Below are 24,134 nucleotides of genomic sequence, written 5' to 3' on the forward strand. Positions count from 1 at the left end.
TAGTGTTTCTTCCATTACTATATTTGGTCATGTCTGGAGACTCCTTCCTGTTCTTGGCAGCGTCTAGGCTTGCAGCTGGTCATCTAGCCCTGAGTGTAATTCTGTTTATCACAAGGTACCTCGAGATTGTCTTGCGCTGTTGTCATATTTCAAACACTGAGGCAATGCTTCCTCATTTCCCTGTAGACGATTTCTGGACTGCCTCAGTGGAATAATCTTCAAATTTTCTAGTGTATATGTTTGGTGGGACTGAGATTTGCAACACATTCCAATGCTTTACTCTTATCCTAATGTGTCACGCAAAAAGTTTTGTTTTATTTCATCTCATTACAGTACATTGTAACTGTAATGTCAACTTAGATTACTGATGGATTTGATAAATAGTGTAAGAATCACAAACAGATAAATAAATTTGGCACAGTGCACAGGTACAATTATGATTGTGGCACTGTGTGATGTATTACAACTACATCAATTATATTTACTTCACTTTGTAGTGAGATATGGCTCTCTTTCCACCTTAAAAACAATTTTGGTTGGATGGCTGCATTTCATGTACAGTAAGATATGATATAAAGTCCACTGAACACATTTTTACTTCAAGTTCCCTGAATTAAATGCCATAGATTTCTTGATTTCATAATATCTATAACCACTAAAGTAATAAAAACTAAACTCTGTCTTCACAGGCCTCTGAAGGCTCAATGGTGCCAACCGACTGCCATGTTGTCCTCAGCCAATAGGCATCACTACATTATGTGATCAAAAGTATCCGGACAGTTGGCTGATGACTTACAAGTTCGTGGCAACCTCCATCGGTAATGTGGGAATTCAATATGGTATTGGCCCACCCTTAACCTTGATGACAGCTTCCACTCTCACAGGCATATGTTCAGTCAGGTGCTGGAATGTTACTTGGGGAATGGCAGCCCATTCTTCACGGAGTTTAGCACTGAGGAGAGGTATCGATGTTGGTTGGTGAGGCCTAGCATGAAGTCGGTGTTCCAAAACATCCCAAAGGTGTGCTGTAGGAAATCAGGTTAGGATTCTGTGCAGGACAGTCCATTACAGGGATGTTATTGTTGTGTAACTGATACGCCACTGGCTGTGCATTATGAACAGGTGCTCAATTGTGTTGAAAGAACCAATCACCATCTCCGAATTGTTCTTCAACAGTGGAAAGCAAGAAGGTGCTTAAAACATCAATGTAGGCCTATGCTGTGATAGTGCCTTGCAAAACAACAAGGGGTGCAAAGGCCCCCCCCCCCCCCCCCAAATGAAAAACACAGCCACACAATAACACTGCCGCCTCCGAATTTTACTGTTGGCACTACACACGCTGGCAGATGATGTTTACCAAGCATTCGCCATACCCACTCCCTGCCATCGGATCGCCACATTGTGTACCATGATTCATCACTCCATACAACATTTTTCCACTGTACAATCGTCCAATGTTTATGCTCCTTACGCCAAGCAAGGCATCGTTTGGCATTCACCGGCATGATGTGTGGCTTATGAGCAGTTGCTCAACCAAGAAACCCAAGTTTTCTCACTTCCCACCTAATGTCATAGTACATGCAGTATATCCAGATGCAGTTTGGAATTCTTGTGGGATGGTCTGGATGGTCTCTGTCAGTCAGCAGACAAGGTCAACCAGTACACTTTTGTGCTGTATGTGTCCCTTCATGTGTCCACTTCACTATCACATTGGAAACAGTGGACCTAGGGATGTTTAGGAGTGTGGAAATCTCACATACAGATGTATGACACAAGTGACACCCAATCACCTGACCTCGTTCGAAGTCCGTGAGTTCCGCAGAGCACTCCATTCTGCTCTCTTACGATGTCTAATGACTACTGAGTTCGTTGGTGTGGAGTACCTGGCAGTAGGTGGCAGCACAATGCACCTCATATGAAAAAATATGTTTTTGTGGGCATTCGGATACTTTAGATCACATAGTATAGATGTGGAAATGGAGGGGCATGTGGTCAGCCATTGTCAGATTTTGTGACTTGAGCCATTACTTCTTAATCACTTGGCCTTACAAGGACTGAGTGTGCTCCGCTTGCCACTAGCACTCAGCAGACCTAGACAGTCACCCATCGCACTCAGCAGGCCTAGACGGTCACTCTTCCAGGAGCTAGTCAAGTCCAACAGCACTTAAATTCAGTGATCTAATGGTAACCGCAGGCCTAGACGGTCACTCTTCCAGGAGCTAGTCAAGTCCAACAGCACTTAAATTCAGTGATCTAATGGTAACCAGTTGACCAGTAATGGCAAGCTACAATGTGGGACTATAAGATGCAAGAGAATCAAAGTTTTTAACCAAATTGTTTATTTTTGATCACTTGATAAAAATTGAGAGTGTGATATGTTCTTTCCAGTATATTTGTGCAGAACGTAAAGCACTTATCAAAATACCAACTTCAGCAGTAGATGTAGTTTTGTCTTATTTGCATAAAAATATATTTTAATGGCCCAACAGAAAATGCAAAAATCACTGCATGTTTGGTATTTCTTCTCCTCCCCTCTCCTGCCCATTAAGTCTATTGCCTGGCCCCTGCCAAAACCTGCAAGCCGTGTCACTTGGTAAGGCTCTGCTGTTCGTGCCAGCAGAACAGGTAACACAGCAAGCAAATGGAGCCCGAGTTACAGGTGTGATTGCCTGACACTCAGGGCTCCTACCACTAGACTCACTGAAACATCAGTCACAAAGTAATTTCAGGGTGTATACGACCTGGGACAACTGGTAGATCCGGGAAAAACCCAGGAATTTTTTCATCTGGGAGAAAACCGGGGAAAACCCGGGAATTGTTTAGAATTCTGAGAATTTTTAATTGCTTTAGTTTTCAGTTAATTTTTTGTAATTTTGGCTGGTAAGAACCAATACTCTAACAAAGGAATTACTGTATCCCACTACTGAAAAGTAATACTGCAGCAACGAGAGAGAAAAAAAGAAAAATAAATGAAAATAAAATTTAAGTTGCAAAGGAAATGCGCCGTATACAACAACAAAATACATTGCTCATACAAGCGTCTGCCAACAACAAAATGTGTCAAAGGCTTTAGGAAGACTATGCAATGCTTCTTAACAACAAATTGCCTCTGATGAGCGTGACATGACAATTGTTGAAATTAGATTCGTTTGAGCAGTTGCGGGCGGGCTCTTGCGCATTCGCAGTTGAGTCGCATATGAGAAGTACCTTCTCCCGCTTCTGGTTACGGAAGTGTGGCTGGGTGCCATCACCTAATATTGCCCCGGTTTGGAAATATAGTAAATCTGGGGCTGATGCACAGAGCAGTCTGAGTTGTGGTGGGGAGGTGGGTCATCTCCACGTGACACGTGTTTACGTTCAGTGATTTTGTTGTTTACTCTTCATTTATTGCTCTTACATTAAATGAAAACACAACGGATTTCTGTAGCCAGGAGCTATCAAATGAATTAAAATGCGTTCGCATAATTACAGGAGGCAAAAATATGTTATTAGTTTCAGAATTTATTTCCTCCTTTCTCACAGCCAGCCTTGCAGAACAATGAAGTTATTTTTGTCAGTTTGCTAAAGAGATTTGGCTTTTATTAATCTTTTCTGCTGACAGTCAATTTATTTGAAATAAAGTGTTAAATTTCACACTGTTGGCTACTTTCAACTGTTTGCTGCATTTCAAGTCCATGTATGGCATTATGCCATAACAGAGAGCCAAACATGACATAATGCAGTACTGCTACTCCAAGAAAATTTACATCCGAATCTGGACATACGAATGTGCGCTTTAAGCCAAATTATGCATTTTAGTATGGTTCAAGAAATTCCGATGCTCTTGAAGTATCCTCTGATGTCTTGTTTCCTTTATGACATAATGTATGATCTTTTAATGTTTTACATGTCGAAACATATGGGCTTCCTGCATCATCGTAGCTGTGCCAGCGCGGTGACGCCTCTTATCTAGCACTCTCTTGAAACTGCTGAAACGAACCTATTTCTAACAGGTCGCGGGAAAATATTGCGAATGGTGGTTTGAAAAGCATTACATTCAAAGCAAATTTCCTTTTACACAAGATGATCTATGTGCGAGAATGTACAATGAATTTCGTAAATCACGAAGTGTTTGACTCTCATTTAAAAATCAACTCTTTGAGGACGCCAATTTAGAAGAATTTCGAGCCCAGAAGATCAGACATTACGTCGTTATTAAAAATTTTACTGGCACATTTGTACAATGTATCTTAAAGTGTAACACACGCAAAAAAGATGAACATTATATGTGGAAGCTTAGCTTCTCTTCTAGCTTATTAATCTTAGAGACCAATATTATATGTGGATGCTATGTATATTAATTTAACCATTACCTTTTCCTACTTGTGTTTTCCCGCTACTTAAGAGTGATACTGCTATTGGCTGACTACATCATGTGTCGTATGCTGTCATCGGCTGGTGAGACCACGTGACATGAGCTATGACTGGCTTACAAAAGTGCATTGCAATCTCGATTTCAATGCTTCGGAAAGTGACATGCGGTGTTTGATGGAATTCAAATATATACCTTCGTAATTCAAATATAAGCAGCGTACATGTTGCTGCATATCAAAGGTCTTTCAAAATGTGTTTTTCCCCCCTGAGTTTCGTTTTCTAAAGTGCCGGGAAATTCTATGTCGGTATATAAAACCATAAACATTCACAGGATTGATGAGTTTTACAGTGTTGAGGAAGAGTACACTGTCACTTAACACAGAAAAAGTGTATTTTCATCTGGGAGAAAGTGTATTTTTAACCTGGAAATCCAGGAAAAATCCGGGAATTTTTTTTCCTTGTCCACGTATACACCCTGAATTTTAATCGGAGCATAGCCATACGAAATGAATTGTCTCATTCCAATGAAGTGATTTATGGAAAACAGGATAATTAATGAACAGACAACAGAAAGTTTCAAGGTAGTCATACAGGAAGCTGACTAGATGAATGTGTATAATGTGGCACATTGTCAATTCCAAATTCAGTGTATTTGTTGATGGGTTTCCATCAGTCTTTAACAGCTGCATTCATTACAAAACAATGAAATATGACACTAATAAGACACAAGAAAACCCTGGGTTACAAAAGGAATCAAAATATCATTTGCAAGGGAAGGGAAATACATACACAACTTTAGGAATCGAGTAAATGGTCAGCAGGTTGCCATGTTTATTGCTGAGAAAGTGTACTATAACTATAAATCTGACTTGTTCCACATGCTAATGACTAATTAGCTCCAAATTGTACAACAACTAACTCAGTAGCTTGTATTGTTATTATTATTATTATTATTATTATTATTATTGTTAGTAGTAGTAGTAGTAGTAGTACTTAGAATTCCATGCATAGAATAAGAAGCTAAGATTATGTACTTTTATTTTCAGAAAAGGCCGCCTGACAACTCATTTTATGTCAAAACGTGTAATAAGAATCCAAAGAAGACAAAATGGTGGTATCATGGTATGTATGAAAACTGAGAATCTTGACTGCATGCTGCATCTTCTGCAGTGGGAATATTACTTGACAAATGGACGTGACAAGATTTTTTACCAGGACTTTTATTAAATGTATTTATTTATGTTTGTGATCTCAGTTATTGTGCCATTTTCTAGTAACAGCTGTAACAACATAAACTCGAGAGACCATTTCGTAGAATTATTTTAGCAGTTTACATGACCACCAACATGAAAAATGGTCTTTTAGCAGTTTACATTGAACACTGATGTCCCACAGAGAGCCAACAACTCTTTTGCAAGTATGTACTTGGCTACCAGAGGGCCCCAGCCTTTGCAGCACTGCTTCCCTTCCTGTGCTGCAAGCCTATACTTCCACTGTCCCTTTCCCCCCCTGTCTTTTCATCAGATGGTTTTCCTGCTGAAGACCTCATTTGCACCATGTACATTATTTTGCACCCTATTTTTTTTTTTTTTTTTTTTCACTTCCTGTACTTTTTGAACTTTCTCAATAATCAATACATTGTCCCCATTATTGGGTCTGACCTGCCAACACTTTCCCAAATTTTTCAGAAGTAGGAATCATGCAGGAAAGGTTGCCCATTGTTGTATATGTTCCACCTTTGTGCCTTTCCACCTTAGCACCATTTCCTTTCTAGTGAGGTAGTATGCCCAAAACCCAATTTGGTTGCCATCCCAGTGTGGGGGGAAAGGGGGGGAGTGTCATCGTCAAGTACCTGCACAGTGGTAGCCTGCTGGACTACCCAGGGATCTCTCTGTTGGTGCTTGAAGTGGAAACTCCCCAAGGAGTATGTGCTCATCATGTCTGGGGCACAGGGACTGAGTAACAGATGGCCAGGTAGCTGTTGCTGAGGAAGGGTGGCTCCCAAGGGGTGAACCCTAGTTTGCAGTGGGTGGCACCATGGCAGATGACTTGCATATGAAGCAGATGAGTTTCTCCTGCTGGTGGTCATACAATCCCAACAGTCTCTTCAAAAGGAAAGAATTTGTTCAGTGCAGAGAGATATGACCCCAAAATGTATCCTTCCCTGGCTATGCCCTGGTAGGAACTTTGGATTAAGCAACAGAGAAATACTCAATCCCAATGCCTGGTTTATATAAGTACTGATGGGGATTTGTCACAAAGCTGTTACTCTTTGTGGAGAATATAGAGGGGAGGTTTGGGGAAGCTGCAGCCATCTCCAAAATGAAGAGTGGGTCAGTTTTGATTAAAACACATTCCTTGCCCAGGCACGAGCATTGCTTGCTTGTGACAGTCCAGTGATTTATCTTTTCCCATAGTAGTCTAAACATGGCTCAGGGCATCATTTTCTTGCATGACCTCCTCTGATGATGAGCTACATGCCAAATTAGAGCAATGGGGTGTACACATTGTCCATTATGTCTATAGGAGACCAAGGGACAATAGTATTGCTACTGGGGTCCTCCTCTTGGCCTGTTTTAACATGATCCATTGCTGGAAAGATGAAGGTGATTGTATACTGATGTGATGTGAAGCCATAAGTCCCCCCACCTGCCCATGCAGTGCTTCAGAAGCATAAAAGTCAAGTACATGTCTTCGCATTGCTGTGCCACCCCAGTCTGTAGGGATTGTGGACAACAGTTGCATGCAAATGTGTCCCTCACAACGACTGTGGCATTTGTGGAGAGCACTATTCTCCCTGCCCCCCCCAGACTGCACTGTCTTTCAGAGAGAGAGAAAATAGGGGAATATAAGACTCTGGACAAACTAGCATACCAAGAGGCTAAGAAAAAGTACAAGCATCTACAGCCTCCATGCGGAACAATGTTGTGTGCTACAGCTATGATGACATTGCCCTCTCTGACAACGATATGTTTACCCATTATGCCTTTTACAGCAGGCCCTCAGGGGCACTTGACCATGCCTGAATCCATCATGGTTTGGGACTGTCCTCCTGCTGCTGCTTCCTACACAGTCACTTTGGTAGTAGTGGCTCACCAATCCACCAGGGCCATCAATCCCCATCCCCCGGCCAGAGATGCATCACACTCATCTGGCTTCTCAAGCCAGGAAGGTGTCCCTCGCAACATTTCCCTCCAAAGTTTCTGCCGGTCTGCAGCAGGATACCAACCAGTGGCTGAAGGAGACACAGGCTGCTGTTCATAAGGGTTCGCAATCTTCTTCAGTCCCTAAAACTAATTCAGAAAAACCCTCCCAGTCATCTAAACCCCTTAAGGAGGCCAAAGATAAAAAAAAGTCTTCTAAGAAGAAGGAGAATCAGGTGGCCCCCATGCCACCAGTCCTGTGTGTTCTGCTTTTGTGGCCAAGGTGGCGATTCTAGTGGCCCCTGAGGTTCCAGATTGCACCATGCAATGAGTTCAGAACCTATGTATCTTGATAACCATAAATTCTCAATGAGTGTCATCAGCTGATCCTGGGGTACAACATGCCTCCTTGTTCCCTACACACCCACTCATTATACTAACAGAAAGATTCCCAAGAGGAAGTATAGTGGTTCTTTCCACCACCTGGCTGAACTACATCTTTTAAGCACCTCCCCTACTTTCTGCATTGCCTTTCAGGAAGCCTGGTTTCTAGCAATGCAGACCCAAGCACTTTGTGGTTACCAGAAATATTTTAAGAATCACGCTGGCTATGGTAGAGTGTCAAGTGGAGTTTGCTCGTATGTTTTGGGCTCTGTATCTAGCAAACTTGGGCCTCTTGGTACAGTTTTGGAGGCTGTGGCTGCTCAGGTAAGGGCGTCTAAGGATTTTCTGTCTGTACTGTTTATGTCCATCCCAGTGGTGGTGATGTGTCACAGAACATATTGTCTGCATTGGTTTCTCAGCTCCCCCTCCCCCCCCCCCCTTGCCCCCTTTCCCAATCTTGGGTGACTTCAAAGCACTTAACCTCTAGTGGGGTGGAACCACGATCACTGACCATGGTAAAGACATTGAAAACTTACTGGCAGGTCGTGACTTTTCTCATGTATACTGATGCCTCCACACATTTCAGTGTTTCACATGGAACTTATTTAGCTATTGATCTTCCCATTTGCAGCCCTTGTCTTCTCTCATCCATCCAATAGAGCCCGTGATGACCTGCGTGGTAGTGACCAATTCCTGATCTTCCTGCCCTTCCCTCAGTATCATTCCCCTAGATGTCCTCCCAGATGTGCTTTCAACAATGGTTCTGAGATACTTTCACCTCCACTGTTGTCCTTTAGCTCTCCACTACATGGAGTACAAGGGCAACCGTTCTGTTGGCAGCTGACGTATCGATCCCCTATTCTGTGGGATCATCCTGTTGGAAGACAGTACCTTGATGGACCTCAGAAATCATAGAGGGTATTATAGATCAAAGGCAGGGCTCCAATGCCCTGAGTGGAATCCATCTATAGAGCACCTTATTGCCTGTAAATGGCTCCGTGCCTGGGTGTGCCACCTAATAAAATGGCACAAACAAGAATGCAGGGAACTGTATGTGTCAACCATTGGACCATGTACCACTCCTTCATAGGTTCAGCAAAGGTAAGCCGCCTCTAGAGATAACAGCTCCCTACAGGTGTATGTGCTATTTCCATGAACGGTACTGTCTTCACTGACCCACACACTGTCATAGAACATTTTGCTCTGCATTATGCTTGAGCATCTGCGTCTGAGAATTATCAGTCTGCATTTTGTGTCTTCAAACAGTGGATGGAGTGAATGCACTTATCTTTAACTACACCCACCTGGAGCCCTCTAATGCTCCATTCAATGAGTGTGAACCCATTAGTGCCCTACCCTTTTTGCACTGATCAGTTCCTGGGCCAGACTGCATCCACAACCAAATGCTAAAACACCTATCAGTGGATTGTCAGCATCATCTCCTTACCATCTTCAACCATAGAAGGAATGAGGATGAGTTACCATCTCAATAGCGAGAAAGCATCATTGTCCCGGTACTGAAACACCCTAGAAATGGACAGCTAATCACCCAGTTAGTCTCACCAGTGTTCTCTGTAAGCTTTTCTGATGCATTGTGAGCCGGCAGCTGCGTTGGCTCCTTCAGTCTCGGGGCCTTCTGGCTCTATCCCAGGGTGGTTTTTGCCAAGGCCTTTCCACTGCTGACAACATTGTTTGCCTGGATTCTGCCATCTGGGCAGCTTGTGGCCAATGTCCACTCCTTATTGCCATCTTCTTTGATGTGCAGAAGGATTATGACTCCACATGGCAACACAATATCCTCAGTACCTTACATGAGTAGGATAGCTGTCAATTTTTGCCCAGAATTTCTTGTAGCACTGTACTTTCCAGGTTCAAGTTAATGCTTCCCACAGAAACATCCCCCCATCCATATCCAAGAGAATGGGGTGCCATAGGGCTCTGTATTGAGTGTCCCTCTGTTTCTAGTGGCCATCAATGGTCTAGCAGTAGCTGTGGGGTCCTCAGTATCACCGTACTTGTATGCTAACGATTGTTGCTTTTACTATTCCTCCTCTTGCGTGGGTGTTGCTCAGTGCCATTCAAAAGGCGCAGTCACGAGCCCTCACCCATGGCGTTGAGTTTTCAGCCACCAAGACTGTGTCCTGCACTTTTCTCAATGTTCTGCTGTTCGTCCACAGTCAGAACTTTACGTTGATGACCAGTTACTCAATGTGGTGGAGATTTATTGTTTTGTGGAACTGTTCTTTGATGCCTTACTGACCTGGTTTCCCCATCCTCATCAAATTAAGCGAAAGTGCTGGCTACATCTTAATATACTTCACTACCTCAGTAACACCAGCTGGGGCACAGATTGTTCTACTCCTCAGCAGCTTTACAAGGCCTTGATCCTGTCTTGTCTTGATTATGGGAGTCTGGCTTATGGTCCAGCATTGCCCTCAGTATTGTGGTCACTGCATCTGGTACACCACTGTGGGGTCCGGCTTGCAACAGGAGCCTTTTGAACTATCCCTGTGAACAGCCTACTTAGGAGGCTAGGGTCTCTCCATTATGGATCAGGCACCAACAACAGCTACTCACTTATGCTATACACATTTGCAACTCCCCTAAGCATTGAAACTACTGTGCACTTTTCCCCAGTGGGGAGATCCACCTCCCACAAGAGAGACCCAGAACTGGGGTCACAATTGCAGTTTGAATACAGTGTCTCTGCTTAATCGAACTCTCCCCCCCCCCCCTCCCCCTCCCCCTGTTGCTTCCTTGCCAGGGAGCATTCGCGTATGCCCCCATGGCATGTACCTTGACCTAGGATCTGTCACGATTTATCCTTTGAACTGAAAGATCAGCTGACACCTGGTTTTTCATCACCTGTTCCAGGGTGTCCCCGATGTTTTTTCTGGGTTCCGAAGTGGTATACACTCATGGCTCAATGGTCAATGGATCAACCGGTTTTGGATACACATGTGCAGGATGCAGTGAACTATGCTGTATGCTGAATAGATGCAAAGTCTTCACAGCTGAATTGGCAGCCATCAAACAAGCTCTTAGCCATGCTTGTTCTTGCACCGGCAAGATGCTTCTAAGGTGCAGCAACACTCTGACCAGCCTTCAGGCTGTAGACCAGTGCTACCCTCATCACCCATTAGTCACAACATTCTGGGATCTTCTTTCTGATGTCCACCAAGCTGAACAGCAGCTTGTCTTTGCATCCTTGGTCATGTTGGGATGATCTCAGGGAATGTACATGCCAACTGGTTGACAAAGTTGGCTACCAGGATGTTGTCAATTTTGGAAATGGTGTTTCAGAACTGGACATTCAGTCAACTCTACACCATTAGTTGTAGTGGCATGGAACTGAGTATGGTCCACCCCGAACTCCCCAACAGACTGAGGGCAATAAAGGAGACCATGATGACATGGCAGTATTCCCTTTGTGCAGGGAATCCACTGTCCTTTTTCAGCTATGCATTGGCCTTACTTGGCTGACCCATGGGCACATTTTCCGAAGTGAAGCCGCCCCCCCCCCCCCTTTTTTGCCATTGAGTTGCCCACCCAATAGTGGCCTACACCCTATTACACTGCCCAAATTTAGATGCCTTCCAGCGGTATCTTAAACTTCATGACTGATACCTCTGGTGCTAATGGCTGACCTGGTTTTATGTTTTACCCACAAAGGTGATTTCTGCTACTAGTCTCTGTGAGGTGGTGTAGTTTTGGCCTCATTGACCACCTGAAGGGTTGTAGGGGCGCCCCTTGCCTGCTCTGTCCCAGGACATGAAAGGTGGCCTTAGATCGGTGGCCCAGCCTGTCTCCTACCCTTCCCACCTTTTTATTCTCGTCTTTCTTTTGTATTCACAATTTTTAATATTTGTCTTTCCTAAAATGTTATTATCTTGCCTGTGCTGCCAATGTTCTTGGGATAGGGCAAAGTACTGATGGTCAGATGGAGTCTCTCCATCTCTCACCTTGTTCCATGCCCAGGGGTTCTCCAGCTGCATTCAGAGTAGAGCAACATGCCCACCTTACTACCTCTCCCTTGGCTCCTACTTCTCCTTGCTTCTATCTCTGTCTTCTTGTATCTTGGCTACAGTCAGGCTTCCTCGCATTTGCCTTATGTTTCCTTCCTCTAAGGATTATTCCTCGTTCTATATATATAGGATGAAGGGACTGATGACCTCACAGTTTGGTCCCTTAATTCCTCCTCCCCCCCCCCCTGCACCCCCCCCCCCCCCTCTGCAACACCACCACACTCATGCTGTCCAGCTACCCATTAATATGTACTTGTTTTTAGCAACTTAATGTTGTTACAGCTGTTGGTTGAGAATGACACAAAACCTAAAATCACTATCATAAAGAAATAAGGTGGTGCATTGGTTAGCACACTGGACTCACATTTGGGAAGACGATGGTTGAAACCTGTGTCCGACTATCCAGGTGTAGGTTTTCCGTGATTTCCCTAAATCTCTCCAGGAAAATGCAGTGATGGTTCCTTTGAAAGGGCACGTCCAATTTGCTTCACCATCCTTGATACAATCCGAGCTTGTGTTCCATTTCTTATGACCTTGTTGTTGACAGGACATTAAACCCAATTTTCCTTCCTTCTAAAGAAATAAATACATTTAATAAGAGTTTAGGCAGAAAAGTTGTCATTTCTAAAATACTGCAGGACTGTAGACACACGTAAACAGAAAATGGTATAAATTGACTGTCCTCACAACATTACTATTCAAATAATACGCAGCAGGGGGAAAAAGTAAATACCTTCTGGAATCATCAGACTAGTACAGTGTGTATACCACATAAAACAAACTGTACAATACTGTAGGAATGTTCTATCTTCTGTCTGCATACTGATCTGTAATAGCAAGAAATTGAGGTGGGATGTGTTTGGTCACTTCGAGTGATATTACAATTATTGTGTTTCTCTTCATATCACAAGTCATTTTTACCAAGTACTTAGAAATACTGGTGGCCTCACTGCCAACTGACCTCCTCCTTTTTATGTATGGGTCCACATATGCTGTAAATTTATAAAGAAACAGTGCTGATTCAATGACGAAACCTATATACAGGTGGCACTTCTCTCATTTTACATTTATGTACTTCACATCTGTGATAGTTGTGTTCATATCAATCATGGTTGTGTGAAACTTATTAAGGTTGCCATCACATACTGCTTCCCCCCTCCACACACTCTTATGTGTGTAATATAACATTCCGTGAGCATGTTGTTGTTGTTGTGGTCTTCAGTCCTGAGACTGGTTTGATGCAGCTCTCCATGCTACTCTATCCTGTGCAAGCTTCTTCATCTCCCAGTACGTACTGCAACCTACATCCTTCTGAATCTGCTTAGTGTATTCATCTCTTGGTCCCCCTCTACGATTTTTACCCTCCACGGTGCCCTCCAATGCTAAATTTGTGATCCCTTGATGCCTCAAAACATGTCCTACCAACCGATCCCTTCTAGCCAAGTTGTGCCACAAACTTCTCTTCTCCCCAATCCTATTCAATACCTCCTCATTAGTTGCGTAATCTACCCACTGTATCTTCAGCATTCTTCTGTAGCACCACATTTCGAAAGCTTCTATTCTCTTCTTGTCCAAACTAGTTATCGTCCATGTTTCACTTCCATACATGGCTACACTCCATACAAACACTTTCAGAAACGACTTCCTGACACTTAAATCTATACTCAATGTTAACAAATTTCTCTTCTTCAGAAACACTTTCCTTGCCATTGCCAGTCTACATTTTATATCCTCTCTACTTCGATCATCATCGGTTATTTTACTCCCTAAATAGCAAAACTCCTTTGCTACTTTAAGTGTCTCATTTCCTAATCTAATTCCCTCAGCATCACCCGACTTAATTTGACTACATTCCATTATCCTCGTTTTGCTTTTGTTGATGTTCATCTTATATCCTCCTTTCAAGACACTGTCCATTCCGTTCAACTGCTCTTCCAAGTCCTTTGCTGTCTCTGACAGAATTACAATGTCATCGGCGAACCTCAAAATTTTTACTTCTTCTCCATGAATTTTAATACCTACTCCGAATTTTTCTTTTGTTTCCTTTACTGCTTGCTCAATATACAGATTGAATAACATCGGGGAGAGGCTACAACCCTGTCTCACTCCTTTCCCAACCACTGCTTCCCTTTCATGCCCCTTGACTCTTATAACTGCCATCTGGTTTCTGTACAAATCGTAAATAGCCTTTCGCTCCCTGTATTTTACCCCTGCCACCTTCAGAATTTGAAAGAGAGTATTCCAGTTAACATTGTCAAAAGCTTTCTCTAAGTCTACAAATGCTAGAAACGTAGGTTTGCCTTTTCTTAATCTTTCTTCTAAGATAAGTCGTAAGGTCCATATTGCCTCACGTGTTCCAACATTTCTACGGAATTCAAACTGATCTTCCCCGAGGTCGGCTTCTACCAGTTTTTCCATTCGTCTGTAAAGAATTCGCGTTAGTATTTTGCGCTGTGACTTATTAAACTGATAGTTCGGTAATTTTCACATCTGTCAACACCTGCTTTCTTTGGGATTGGAATTATTATATTCTTCTTGAAGTCTGTGGGTATTTCGCCTGTCTCATACATCTTGCTCACCAGATGGTAGAGTTTTGTCATGACTGGCTCTCCCAAGGCCATCAGTAGTTCTAATGGAATGTTGTCTACTCCCGGGGCCTTGTTTCGACTCAGGTCTTTCAGTTCTCTATCAAACTCTTCACGCAGTATCTTATCTCCCATTTTGTCTTCATCTACATCCTCTTCCATTTCCATACTATTGTCCTCAAGTACATCGCCCTTGTATAAACCCTCTATATACTCCTTCCGCCTTTCTGCTTTCCCTTCTTTGCTTAGAACTGGGTTGCCATCTGAGCTCTTGATATTCATACAAGTGGTTCTCTTGTCTCCAAAGGTCTCTTTATTTTCCTGTAGGCAGTATCTATCTTACCCCTAGTGAGACAAGCCTCTAAATCCTTACATTTGTCCGCTAGCCATCCCTGCTTAGCCATTTTGCACTTCCTGTCGATCTCATTTTTGAGATGTTTATATTCCCTTTTGCCTGCTTCATTTACTGTGTTTTTATATTTTCTCCTTTCATCAATTAAATTCAATATTTCTTCTGTTACCCAAGGATTTCTATTAGCCCTCGTCTTTTTACCTACTTGATCGTCTGCTGCCTTCACTACTTCATCCCTCAGAGCTACCCATTCTTCTTCTACTGTATTTCTTTCCCCCATTCCTGTCAATTGTTCCCTTATACTCTCCCTGAAACTCTCTACAACCTCTGGTTCTTTCAGTTTATCCAGGTCCCATCTCCTTAAATTCCCACCTTTTTGCAGTTTCTTCAGTTTCAATCTGCAGTTCATAACCAATAGATTGTGGTCAGAATCCACATCTGCCCCAGGAAATGTCTTACAATTTAAAACCTGTTTCCTAAATCTCTGTCTTACCATTATATAATCTATCTGATACCTTTTAGTATCTCCAGGATTCTTCCGGGTATACAACCTTCTTTTATGATTCTTGAACCAAGTGTTAGCTATGATTAAGTTATGCTCTGTGCAAAATTCTACAAGGCGGCCTCTTCTTTCATTCCTTCCCCCCCAATCCATATTCACCTACTATGTTTCCTTCTCTCCCTTTTCCTACTGACGAATTCCAGTCACCCATGACTATTAAATTTTCGTCTCCCTTCACTACCTGAATAATTTCTTTTATCTCGTCATGCATTTCATCTATTACTTCATCATCTGCAGAGCTAGTTGGCATATAAACTTGTACTACTGTAGTAGGCATGGGCTTTGTGTCTATCTTGGCCACAATAATGCGTTCACTATGCTGTTTGTACTAGCTAACCCGCACTCCTATTTTTTTATTCATTATTAAACCTACTCCTGCATTACCCCTATTTGATTTTGTATTTATAACCCTGTAATCCCCTGACCAAAAGTCTTGTTCCTCCTGCCACCGAACTTCACTAATTCCCACTATATCTAACTTTAACCTATCCATTTCCCTTTTTAAATTTTCTAACCTACCTGCCCGATTAATGGATCTGACATTCCATGCTCCGATCCGTAGAATGCCAGTTTTCTTTCTCCTGATAACGACGTCCTCCTGAGTAGTCCCCGCCCGGAGATCCGAATGGGGGACTATTTTACCTCCGGAATATTTTACCCAAGAGGACGCCATCATAATTTAATCATACAGTGAAGCTGCATAGTGTTAGTTCAAAATAAAAGAACATCCTAACCATGGAAATGATTTCCTGTGACTTCCACTATACGTTATTAATCAATGGCAGTAGTGGGCCAGGGAAGAATCATCATATTCCATGCTGTTGAGAAAACTGCCACATACCAGCCAGAACATAATACAGCGTTTTATGTGTTTGAAATATAGTACAAATTGTATGCTGTGATATCCATGGCACTGCAAGCAGTATTGAGGAAATTTTCTGTTTATGTGTGAATCATTGACAATAACTGAAGTGCACTGTGCTGTCAAACTTGCCATTTATACAGTACATTTTTCCTGGTTATATTATGAATCATATAATTCATCTGCTGCATATGTTGATGCAACTTCAACAAACACCAGTTGAGAATCCTTCCACAAATGTCACAACCATGTATGTGTTTACACATCCATTAACTGCTTGCACATTGTTCAGCGTCAAACTTAAGTGATCACTCAAGTTGTCTAGCATCACCCACCTGTCATTTACCAAATCCTTTCTAGTACTACCTGCCCTTAGCTATATCTTCCTGTTTTCCCACTTCAGTTGCTTGTTAATTCAATTTTAAATGGTTTTATTTTTAATTTTTAAAAAATTTTTAATTTTTTTAATTAAGCTTATAGTTTATTGCTCTTCTCGATGGCTGTGTTCTCTTACCTCACTTTTTTGCTAAGAATGCAAAATTTTTGAGAGATTTGGATAATATTATTTGTCACTATAGTCTACTCATCAAAAATTAGGAGGGTAACAGTGAAACTTTTTACAATGTTGTTTCTACACATTGATCACATTTTCAAACAATCTTTTATTGCAAGTTTCATTAATTTGTGACTTTTGGAAGTAATCATATGATCTCCTTCCATAAAGTTTAAATGTTAACATTGATGGGCAGTCCTTGTTTTATTATTTCAAATTGGAGCTTAGTGTGAATCATTACCTTAGGTATTTGCATCTGCAATTTAGAAAATTTATTTCCATAGCCTAAGTCTTTCATTATCATCATACACATAAACGTAACAGTTCTTCATAAGATGGAAGTCTATTCACTTGGTCACCATCATATCCTGTTGAATAATGCAAATTTCACTTTGAGAGAATGGTCAAGCTGACCTACTTCCCCTCCCAGCACATTCAGTGTACTGTCGAGACTGTGATATCAGCTGTCTCTAAAAGCCTTGTTGAAAGACTTTACATTTGCATTAATTGGATACTATGCCAAGAAATTTTGAAACAGAAGAATTATTGTGCAATAGATTTCATTCTGGTGGATTGAAACTGATATTCAACATTTTAAGTGGGGACAAAATGTGATTGTGCTGTTTTAACCAGATATAAAGAGAACATCATGTCTTGATCTTCCGAAAATGTGGTCTGAGAAAAGCGGATAGAACAGGTTATGTGTTATGTACTTTCTTTGATTGCATACACATCATAACAATCTCACTAGAAGGACTGAGGACAGTAAATGAGGATTGATACATTTAAAAAAAAAAAAAAAAAAAATCCATAGTGAGGAGGTCCTCCAGGATGTGGAACATGTCAGAAAAACAACAATACATGACAAATATTTACAACTAAAACAAATAAACTAATGTACCATTCCACAGGTCCCAAGTGGAATGATCGTCATTTTTTAATGAACACTATATGAAAGTCATTTTACAAATACTAATGCACTGAATTTAAAATAAAAAAGTTTTTTATTTATTTATGAGGTAATAAACATGTAATACGACTACTATAATACTTATTTACAATGAACACATTACTGCGCTGAAATGGTGCAGAAGTTAGATTGTACTTACACACACACACACACACACACACACACACACACACACACACACACACACACACACTATGGATAGAGCGTGTGCCATGTAAGCAGGAGATCCCGGATTCGAGTCCCGGTCGGGGCACACATTTTCAACTGTCCACATCAAGGTATATCAACAACACCTGTCAGCAGCTGAGGGTTTTCAGTTAGTCATCATTTGTTGTTATATTTGTATAACAGTACTTTCCACATTGATCTTCAGGACTTGTATCACCAAAGCTGTAATAACTTCTTTAGCTCAAAAAAATGTTTTCTCATTTACATCACATTTTAAAAATAAACTTCCCACATATTCCTGGCTTAACAAGCAATATATTTGCTTTCACTTCAAAGTCATCAACCACTCATAATAATATAACTTTTTAATACTCGTGGATAAGAGATAAGTTCTAGCTCAGAAGTTCATCTCACTTCTGTTACATTGTTTTTCTATTGATGTTATATGATTTTTAACTAAAAAAGCCAGATTGTAATAAATTATTTATTTTTAATTCCAGTGACCAATTTTGATCTATATGTCCATCTTTAGACGCTGCTGTGAGCACCACCTGGTACCAGTCACCAGCTGCACTTTTGTGACTGGTATCAGGACCAGTTGGTGGTTGCAGCAGTTCTGTATACCTGGTCCTCATGTCATCTGAGCGTGTGGTCAGAAGATGGTCATACAGAGTGAAGTTGGTAACCAGAATAAAAAATAATTAACTGATTGCAATCTGGATTATTTGTTGTTGTTGTTGTTGTTGTTGTCGTTGTTGTTGTCTTTGTTGTTTTTGTTTTTTAATTTACTGTTGCTGATGTTCCTAAACAGTGTTAAAAGTTATTTGATTAGTGACTTCTTGGAAAGTTGGCAAATCTCCAGAGCAGAATGGCAATCCATGGAATATTTATTTTCGTGTCTGATCTGATGGTATTTCCTCTTAGCTGCTGTGACCGCTGTCCTATACCAAAGAGGCATGATGGGGCACATCGTGCCTCATTATGGCTGACCACATGAATAATAAAACTAAAAATAATGTACATTATTTGCACTTTTTTCCACTGTGTAACCAACTCTTGTTGTGAGTGTATTTGTTAGTAACAATACATAGGGATATTCATTGTTCCTCTGGAGTGTTATGTATCACTTCGCCACTTCTGATTTTGTGTACTTTGTGAATGATATGGAAACCCAATCACTGTATAACTTGCAGATACTAATCAGACATCCAATGAGTTGTGCAGAAATTTTGAGAAGTTATTTTAGTTGGGCTCATAAAATATTGTAAGCAGAATTGTCAGTCAGCTCAATGTTATAACTCCAGTTAGAATATGAGGCAACAAACCATGTGTCACTCTTATATTTGGGATGGGTATTATGGAATGTAATTGTGTGCCAGAAACTGGAAGGTATGGTGTATCACCTTTTCTTCTTCTCACAAGGAAGTAGTCCAATCCGATATGTTGGAACCTAGCCTTTAATTTACCTCACAAGAAGAATACACCGAAAGAAATGCACTGCCAAATTGTAGCTGCAGAGGTGCATGCAAGTAAATTTTTTTTTAAATATATGTTACTGATTGTTGCTACATGAAGAATCGCTTATAACAGCCAAGTATGCTAGTTGGTGAATAAGCAGATGCAACAGTGACATGATAACGTAGCACCGCATAGCATGAATGCCAAAGTGCATCAGAATAATGTGCAGTTCATATTGACATCCAAGTTGTCGTAGATGTAATTGTTAAACAAGTGATTAGAAAATTGAGGCAGTGTATGATGTAACATTTGAGACGACTTCCATCAGTCGGGACTTTAATTTGGTAACGTGAAATATTTTGTGACAATTCCTGTAGCACAGCTGTTTCAATAATTTTCTAATAATATATATTTTTCTAACATTGAGCAGTTCCTTGTTTGTTCCCTGCAGTCATCATAAACTTGAGAAGTGTCTATTGGATGGGGAGAGAGAGAGAGAGAGAGAGAGAGAGAGAGAGAGAGAGACTTACCTGAGGCACACCTGATGAAAGAAAAATTAATGCATTCAGGAACTTCACTGTAATTATTAGTCCTATTTAGGCAGAACTGGGTGAAGTCCTGGTCGTCCTGCGTATAGTACTCCGTACCAGGCACACTTGATCAAATTTGTAAAACATGGTGGTACAAACTGACAATGCACAAATGACTGACATTTAACAGAACTATCAGAAATTATATTTGAACAATAATTAAAAAAAAAAAGCTTTACACTGTGGAACCATTTCTTTATGTAGAGGCTAAATCATGCTATTAGTTCAGAGTGGAATCAGAATTATATTAACAGTCTTTTTGCCATCCTCATAAAGACAAAGGAGTGTTATGTCCAGGCCAAGAGTCCAACAAAAGCAGTGAATTAATTTCTGCAACTGAAAAGAAGACATTTCAGCAGTAATATTGAAAATTATTCTCTCCCATTTTTCCCATGTTTTGATATGCCAGAGTTTTGCAACTAAACAGTTCTTTTTTTTAATTTGTGGTCCTAATTATTTGCTGTGAGTTTTGTGAAGAAATATATAAAGCTGTGAATACATTAATTAATCCACTGATACTTATTACTGGCATTATTTTATACGAATGTGTCATGGCATTCATCGACTGCACAAGTGACTCGGTCTTTCTTTCACTTGAAAGGATAAAGTGCGGTTTGCATGTAGATCTTCAAAGAAACCTGGCTGATTGGCATTATACCCTGCATTTTAAGGGATTATAAGAAGCTTCATCTTTACGACAGCTACAAATTTCTCTGTAGTATCACCTATTAACTCTCTCTCTCTCTCTCTCTCTCTCTCTCTCTCTCTCTCTCCCCCTCCCTCCCTCCCTCCCTCCCTCCCCCCCTCTCCACCCCCTTTGTTTAACTAAAAAATGTATGGCCTTTTCTTTGTCACTGAAAGCCCTTACTGTACATATTTTCTTTGGGCTTGGAGGGCTTGAAAGGAAGGTATTGTATTTTTTTTTCTTCTAATGTTGACAAATTAACTAATAAATGACTCATATGTAGGTCTTCAGGAGAACCAGGTGACTCTGATTGCATATCATAGTCTTCATATTTCATCTTTGCAAGGTTTAAAACAGTATTGTATTCCACATTAGTGTGAAACTCTGGAAGCTGCACAAAGACAGATGCTATTAGAAAACATGTACAAAGAAAATTAATTCAGTTTCCTCTCCATTTTTAACACTTGGCAATACTGCAAAGGGAACTGCTGAGTGTTATGGATATTACATGAATTGCAAATTCTAGTGAATAGTAACTTTGAAGAGTTGTGACAGGGAAACTATCAATGAAAACTGATATTCACTTTACAAATTACGATTGTGTCATGCTGTGTCACCTATTCAACAACGTACCAACAACCAAGGATAATGCCCCTGCCGTGTTGTGTGTGTGCTACCTGCTAAAACTACAGTAGGTGTGTACATTTCACCCACCACCTGGTGAACTACAAATTTGTCAATTTTCAGCATTGTTTAAAAATAATTGTAGTATGTCTTAGCAGCTAAAATTTAGACATCACGTTTCTCTCAACGTTTTCTTCCTGTATAAAAAATTTCAAGACAGGTTCTGACAGTCGGATTGGAGCATTCCCTTGTCAGCTGTGGTATTCTTATTTTATGGCACAGCAAATATTATCTTGTCTGCCATGTAGTTTCACATGGTTTGTTGTACCAGCTATCTTCTGTTAGGTTCAAGGTAATGGTTAATTTCTCAACTGCCTTACTTATGCCTCTGTGGTGCAGCAGCTCCTTTTTTTTTTTTTTTAATAAATGATCTTTTGTCCCTGGTTGGTGTATGTTGCGTGTGATTTTTGCTTCTTGATATTAAAAGTATGTAGTTATTATTACTAATATGGTTGTCTCACCATTATTTTCTTTTTTTTCTTTTCTTTTTTTTACAGATGATGATGTATAGGATGAACTTTATAGCATCTTTAAATTAAAGAGTACCACTCTACAGTGTGAAACCAGATGATTTTTTGTCTGTGATCATCTATGAAAAGTGAATAGTTGGTGGACAAACATGGATATCTAATGTGTAAAACATGAAACTGTCTGTGTTTAAATTTCACCGGTTTTTTGTGATACTACAGTAACTGACCTGTGTCACAAAATACAGCTTTGGTCATTGAGTGAGAAGGTTTTTTGTGTATGTTGCCACAAATCTGTGTTGTGATGTACTAGCAAGACATTGTTTTCATAATTTAAGGAACATTAGTGGCTTTTGTGTGGATTTACCTTTGTTGTTTCTCATTGTTGTTGTTTGTATTTTATTCAGTTCAGTTTCAAAAGACTGAAATTGGAATTACTTAATCCACAGCTTCTGCATTTACTGAGAGTAATCACCATTTTTAGTATCTAAGGTATCTTGAAGTGTTTTCACTAGCCCACAGAGAGCTGCTTTTTGAATTATGTATGTTGTGTTCACGTGATGTGGATTAGAATCAGTTTTACATAATAAGCAGCATTCATTGCACAATGTTGTGGTGTGTGAAAGCTCAAGATGTAAAAAGTTCTCATATTTTGAACCCTGGTTAACATACGATGCACCAGTGGGTTTAATAGTGACATGTTACTTAATTTCTTACAGAAACCAGTTATATTTTATACAGAATTATTTGCTTGTTTTATTGGTTTTGTACCTAGGCTAAATGTGTGACTTCAGATAGGTCAAGAAGTTCTTGCACTCTCAATATACTTCATTGCCTTATTACAAATTGTATGATTACTGTAACTAATAAGATTGCTGATGTATAAGAGGAAAAAGAAGTCCAGTGTAAATTTATTTTAAATTTTGTACATTTCCTAAACTGTAAATACACTAATTCTGTCTAGATATTTAATACTTTAAGGGTATAAATGAAATCATATTTTTAATCTACTTGTGTATTGCACTTTGTTTACTTAATCCCAGATTTTCCAGTGTGTAGTCAGTAGTAGAAATTCTGATATGAAATACCATAAAGTGAATTGGTTCTGCTCAGCACTTCCTAACTGGACGTACACATTTACGAGGTCTGTTAGAAAAGAATCAGACCTTGTTTGTTTTTGTAAACACCTGATGGATTTGAATCTTGCATGCTTGCATGAGCTGACTTCGACCCTTTGTGCGCATGTATGAATTTTTTCTGATCCGTCAATTGTGTCAGTTGCTGGCAAGCAACAAGTGAGGTGGTGTGTGGTGCTTGCATCTGTTTTTCATTGCACAGAAAATGACTGAACAACTGTAGCAGAGCCACTACACCAAATTTTGCCGGAAACTGAGCAACACCCAGGTGGAAACCATGCAGAACATTCAGATGGCTTTCAGTGACGATTCTGTGGGCATCACATGGATTAAGGAGTGATACAACTGGTTTAAAGACAGTTGCATGTCAGTGGAAAGTGAGCCATGCTCTGGTCAGCTATCAGCATGCTCAAATGACCATGCCATTGCCAAAGTGAACACTGTGGTGATGCAAAACCCTCGTGTGACTTTCAGGGAAATTGTGGAAGATGTCAAGTTCTACGAGAGGGAAATTCTTGGAACATCCGTTGTGACTGAATATTTGGTCATGAAGAGAGTGTTAGTGAAATTCGTGCCAAAGCTGCTCACATTATCTCGCAGGCATTGCAACATGTCCCAATAGTCCCATCGATCTTGTCTCTGTAGTATGAATTTATATTGAACTAACCCTTCAAAGTCAAAGAAAACTGATGATCTTGGCAAGATGGCCGCCGAGTAAGTGACGCCAGAAACCATTTCCAGAAAGTTAAGTGATTTAGACAGGAATATAATTTAGTTTAACGCCGACAACAAATTAAATACGTGCATTAGTGTATCGTTTAGTCTTGCCGTTAAAGGTTTGACTTTTCTTTGCGTATTTTTTCAGAAAACACGAAAAGATCGTAACTTCGCGAAGTCGCGCTTAGGCTTAAATTTTGTAAACGTGTTTGTTTCTTGTTTTACAGTAATTTAACTAGTTTCTCGGTAACAAATAAGTAAACTACCGTAAATAGCGTATAACTTCATTGTTTTAATACAGATTTCAGAAAAACAGCGTAACTTTATATCAGAAACTTGCCTGTATACATTTGTTTATAGGCCTAATTCTCGTAACGTTTTTGGAGAATCAAAGTTAAAGTATCTCGTTTAATTGTCCTTTTTTTCATTCCATCGAGTGA

General features: G+C 40.4%; 1 protein-coding gene across 1 annotated transcript in view; it reads left to right on the plus strand.

The window, feature by feature from the left end:
• Positions 1–22,847, plus strand: part of LOC126475121 (ubiquitin-conjugating enzyme E2 W) — a 99,658-nt gene extending 76,811 nt beyond the window's left edge. The window contains exons 5-6 of the mRNA XM_050102715.1: positions 5,400–5,475; positions 21,872–22,847. Of these exons, the coding sequence (XP_049958672.1) occupies positions 5,400–5,475; positions 21,872–21,885 (90 nt within the window). The 3' untranslated portion in view covers positions 21,886–22,847. The remainder of the gene's footprint in view (positions 1–5,399; positions 5,476–21,871) is intronic.
• The last annotated feature ends 1,287 nt before the right edge of the window (positions 22,848–24,134 follow it).

The sequence above is a fragment of the Schistocerca serialis genome, chromosome 4 (genome assembly GCF_023864345.2).
Source record: "Schistocerca serialis cubense isolate TAMUIC-IGC-003099 chromosome 4, iqSchSeri2.2, whole genome shotgun sequence".
Taxonomy (NCBI): domain Eukaryota; kingdom Metazoa; phylum Arthropoda; class Insecta; order Orthoptera; family Acrididae; genus Schistocerca; species Schistocerca serialis.